This window comes from Otolemur garnettii, unplaced genomic scaffold (genome assembly GCF_000181295.1).
Source record: "Otolemur garnettii isolate 467f Iridium unplaced genomic scaffold, OtoGar3 scaffold00044, whole genome shotgun sequence".
Taxonomy (NCBI): Eukaryota; Metazoa; Chordata; class Mammalia; order Primates; family Galagidae; genus Otolemur; species Otolemur garnettii.
In genome coordinates, this window is record NW_003852439.1 from 5122237 (window position 1) to 5125672 (window position 3436).

The 3436-nt window shown below is 41.4% G+C and overlaps 1 protein-coding gene across 1 annotated transcript in view; it reads left to right on the forward strand.

Annotated features, from left to right (window-relative positions):
* The first annotated feature begins 301 nt into the window (after window positions 1-301).
* The window catches only part of FOPNL (FGFR1OP N-terminal like), a 14391-nt gene continuing 11256 nt past the window's right edge, over window positions 302-3436 (forward strand). Inside the window, exon 1 of the mRNA XM_003790717.3 lies at window positions 302-384. Coding sequence (XP_003790765.1) covers window positions 357-384 — 28 coding nt within the window. The 5' untranslated portion in view covers window positions 302-356. The remainder of the gene's footprint in view (window positions 385-3436) is intronic.

Sequence of the window (3436 nt, forward strand, 5' to 3'; positions counted from 1 at the left end):
ACCGCAGGCTTAATACGTGGTAACTATTGCCAGTCCGTACTTGAGGCTGCAGAGATAAGCAGCGAGCAGATGATGAAAGGTTTGACAGGTTAAGGAATAAGCTCTAAATTGCCAGTAGGTAAAGGTTGGGTACCGCCTCAATCCTCACGCTCCCCTCCCTCTCATCAGGGTTTAAGCGCTCGCAGATTGGTGGAGTCTCTTGTCGTTCTCCACCCATCCAACCACGAAGAGCGAAAACAAAGAGGCGGGACCGGGCGAGGCGAGAGCTGTGCGCCTATTGGCTGTACACCACGCCGTTGCGGGGACGGGACTGCGCATGCGCAAAGCTGAAGTGCGCCACGGGCGGCCGTTGAAAAATGGCGTCTGTCACCGAGTTGAAGGCCGGTGAGTGCAAGAATGAGGGGTTGCCAGGTGGGAAGCATCGGGTCTTCTCGAGAGAACAGGAGGAGAGCGCGCAGTACATAAGGACCTGGATTTCCGGAGTCGCTCTGCGGTTTGAGAGGCTGCAGGGAGCGTCCGGCTGGTGGGGCTATCTCTGCTCAGGGGCGGTTTTAAACAGGTTTTGAGATAGAGGAGGAGTCGCCGAATCTGCAGGCACCTGAGAGGTCTACAGGGCTGCCCCTTGGGCCTCTGGCACGTATTTCTGGACCCCACGGGGGAGGGGGCAGGCCTTCCACTCCGGGCTGCTGATAACCTTACCCACAATGTTGCTAGGCACAATCCTAAGCGATTTTCTTAGATGTCGCGTTGAATCCTTGCAACAGTCCCAGAAGTAGGTTCTTCCTTTTCATCGGGAGAAACTAGAGGCAGAAGGTTGCCTGGTCTGGCCATTCTCTTTTCGTTTTCGGAAAAAAATTCCTCAAAGGTGGTTATATGAAAATCGTTAGTAACATGTGTGCACTGTTAACTTTGAAGAAGATGTCCAAACAAGTACCAGTAATTATAATTAAGGTGATTGGGCCTTTATGTGTCAGGTACTACTCAGCCCTTATTTTGTTTAATTGATTCCATGTAACAACCCTATGCCCATTTCATAGATTGGGAAACTGAGGTGCTGAGAGGTATAATAGCTCTCCCAAAGTAATGTAGGTAGAAAGAGGCAGAGTGTGGGAACCTGGATACGATGCACCAGAGCACCAAGTCTTGATGACTGAACAATACTGACGCCCAATATATGAAACCAGCTCCAAGTTTCTGGAAACTCAAGGTTTAAACCAGTAATTTTTAGAGATTTGTGAGGGAGGCAGTTAACTGTCTTTGAAAATATGGTTCAGTAGCCATGGGTATAAATTTGTATTTGAGACACTGAACTGGTGAACAGTCATAAAATAGGCATACCTTTGTCCACAAGAACAGACTTTATATGAACCTATGGACCCTTTCATCAGGGAAATACACACTTCACATGTAATAGTGCATACAATTTCAGAGGGGCTAAAGATATTCTGTGGGATATAAGCGGGGTTAAGACCTCTGAAGAAATTTTTATGGTCCAGTGTTCTAAGCATAATAGAGAAAAGGGTAAAATGATAACGGAACCCCAGAAGATTATGGGGATGATGGGATCGATCCTACACAGACTTGGGGGGCCCTTCATACTTATATCCTATATTTCCCAATTCTGAATGTGCTCTGTGTCCAAGAGAACCTCGACAAAAACTTGTTTGTAAGCTAATTATTTTACATTTTATGGGCTTTTACCTTTTGTATGCAATCACATTTTCCCACCTCACTTGGTTCTGTTTCTGAGAGAGAGAACCCATTATTTTGGAGAAGGCAACTGAGGCATGGGCGGATGATTCACCATTGAAGGGGATGAATACTAGGCCTCCTAATTCCAGTGTCATTAATTCTAATTTTTTCTGCTTAGTTTCTGTATGGTACAGTGTATAATACAGAGTAATTGGGACAGGATCCTTGTCAGTGATAAAAAGATTCTCCATGTGGGCGGCACCTGTGGCTCAAAGGAGTAGGGCACTAGCCCCATATGCTGGAGGTGGTGGGTTCAAACCCAGCCCCGGCCAAAAACTGCAAAAAATAAATAAATAAATAAAATCTCCATGTAATTTCCAAAGATGGAATTAGAGAGCAGGGGTTCAATTATGATCCTCAGAGTGTGATAAGGCTGTTATAAAGCCCTTTTATGGGCCTAGTAGAAAGTCTGGTTGAGTGATAAATGTACTTAAACCTGCAAAAAGGTTGAGGAGATGATTTAAAACTAAGAGAAGAAAAAGGTAAAAAATCTAGTAAAGGTTTTCTTTCTTTAATAACATGAGCCGGGATATTTTGGTTGTTGTTATTTATCACAGCTTAAGTAAAATTTATGTCCATAATTATGTGAATGAGCATTCTGAGCTCCCTTTATGAATTTTCATCATTGTGGTGTACTTATCTGGTGCCTTCGGTTGAGTGCTGTACGGTATTAAACTACATTTATTTCACCAGTAGTATATAGCACTGTATTATAATGCTCGTAGGTAACATTGAACTGTTACGTTCTAGGCTTTGTGGGTGAGGCTGTTGATTCTCTGGATTTGTCAGTTAGCCAGTAGGGAACATTTTTTAAAAGGAAGCTCCAGACTGACTACAAGAGATGGTGCCACTTCAGTCCCAACCTCTTCATTATCTATACTGAGTATTTATACCTAAATCCCATTATTGCAGCTACTGATCTATGTCTTGGTGACCCTGGCTAGTTAAGAAGTTAGGTCGCAGTCAACATGTACATGCATGACTCCTTAAGATGGCAAAGACATAGTTGTGCTAGGTTTCTGACAAGGCTTAAAATTCTAAAATTCTACTGTTTTATAAAGTTTAAAGACTTAACAATTGTCTTTATAAAAACAAAAAATCAAAACACATTTTCATTCAGAATAGGTCATTTTATAAGAGTTCTAGATATCAAAGGTTTTTATACAAAAAAAAAAAAAAAAACCAAGACATACTCCTTTCATGGAATGTAGTTGTTTTCTTAAATTATCTTTCTAGACGGATGTTATTAGTGACACACACAACTTGTCTGCAATGGCAAAAACTCTTGAAAATACTGTATATGGGAGACTGGGGGGATGAGGAGGTAAGTTCAGGTCCCAGTGAGCGAACTACAATTCAATCAGTACACTGAAGATTATGTATTAGACCACATCCCCTGGCAAAGATGATGTTGTAAGGATAAACTTGAATTTGCTTAAATATATCAAGAGTAAATCATTGCAATTTGGGAATTTTTTTATTACAAACATAGCTAATGGTAGTTTAATTGTTCAGTTTGTTACATGTTTAGATTAAGAGCTGCTATTGTACCATTTACTTTTTTTTTTATTAAATCATAGCTGTGTACATTAATGCAATCATGGGTTACAGTGTGGTGTTTTCATATACAATTTGAAATATTCTCATCAAACTGGTTAATGTAGCCTTTGTGTCATTTTCTTAG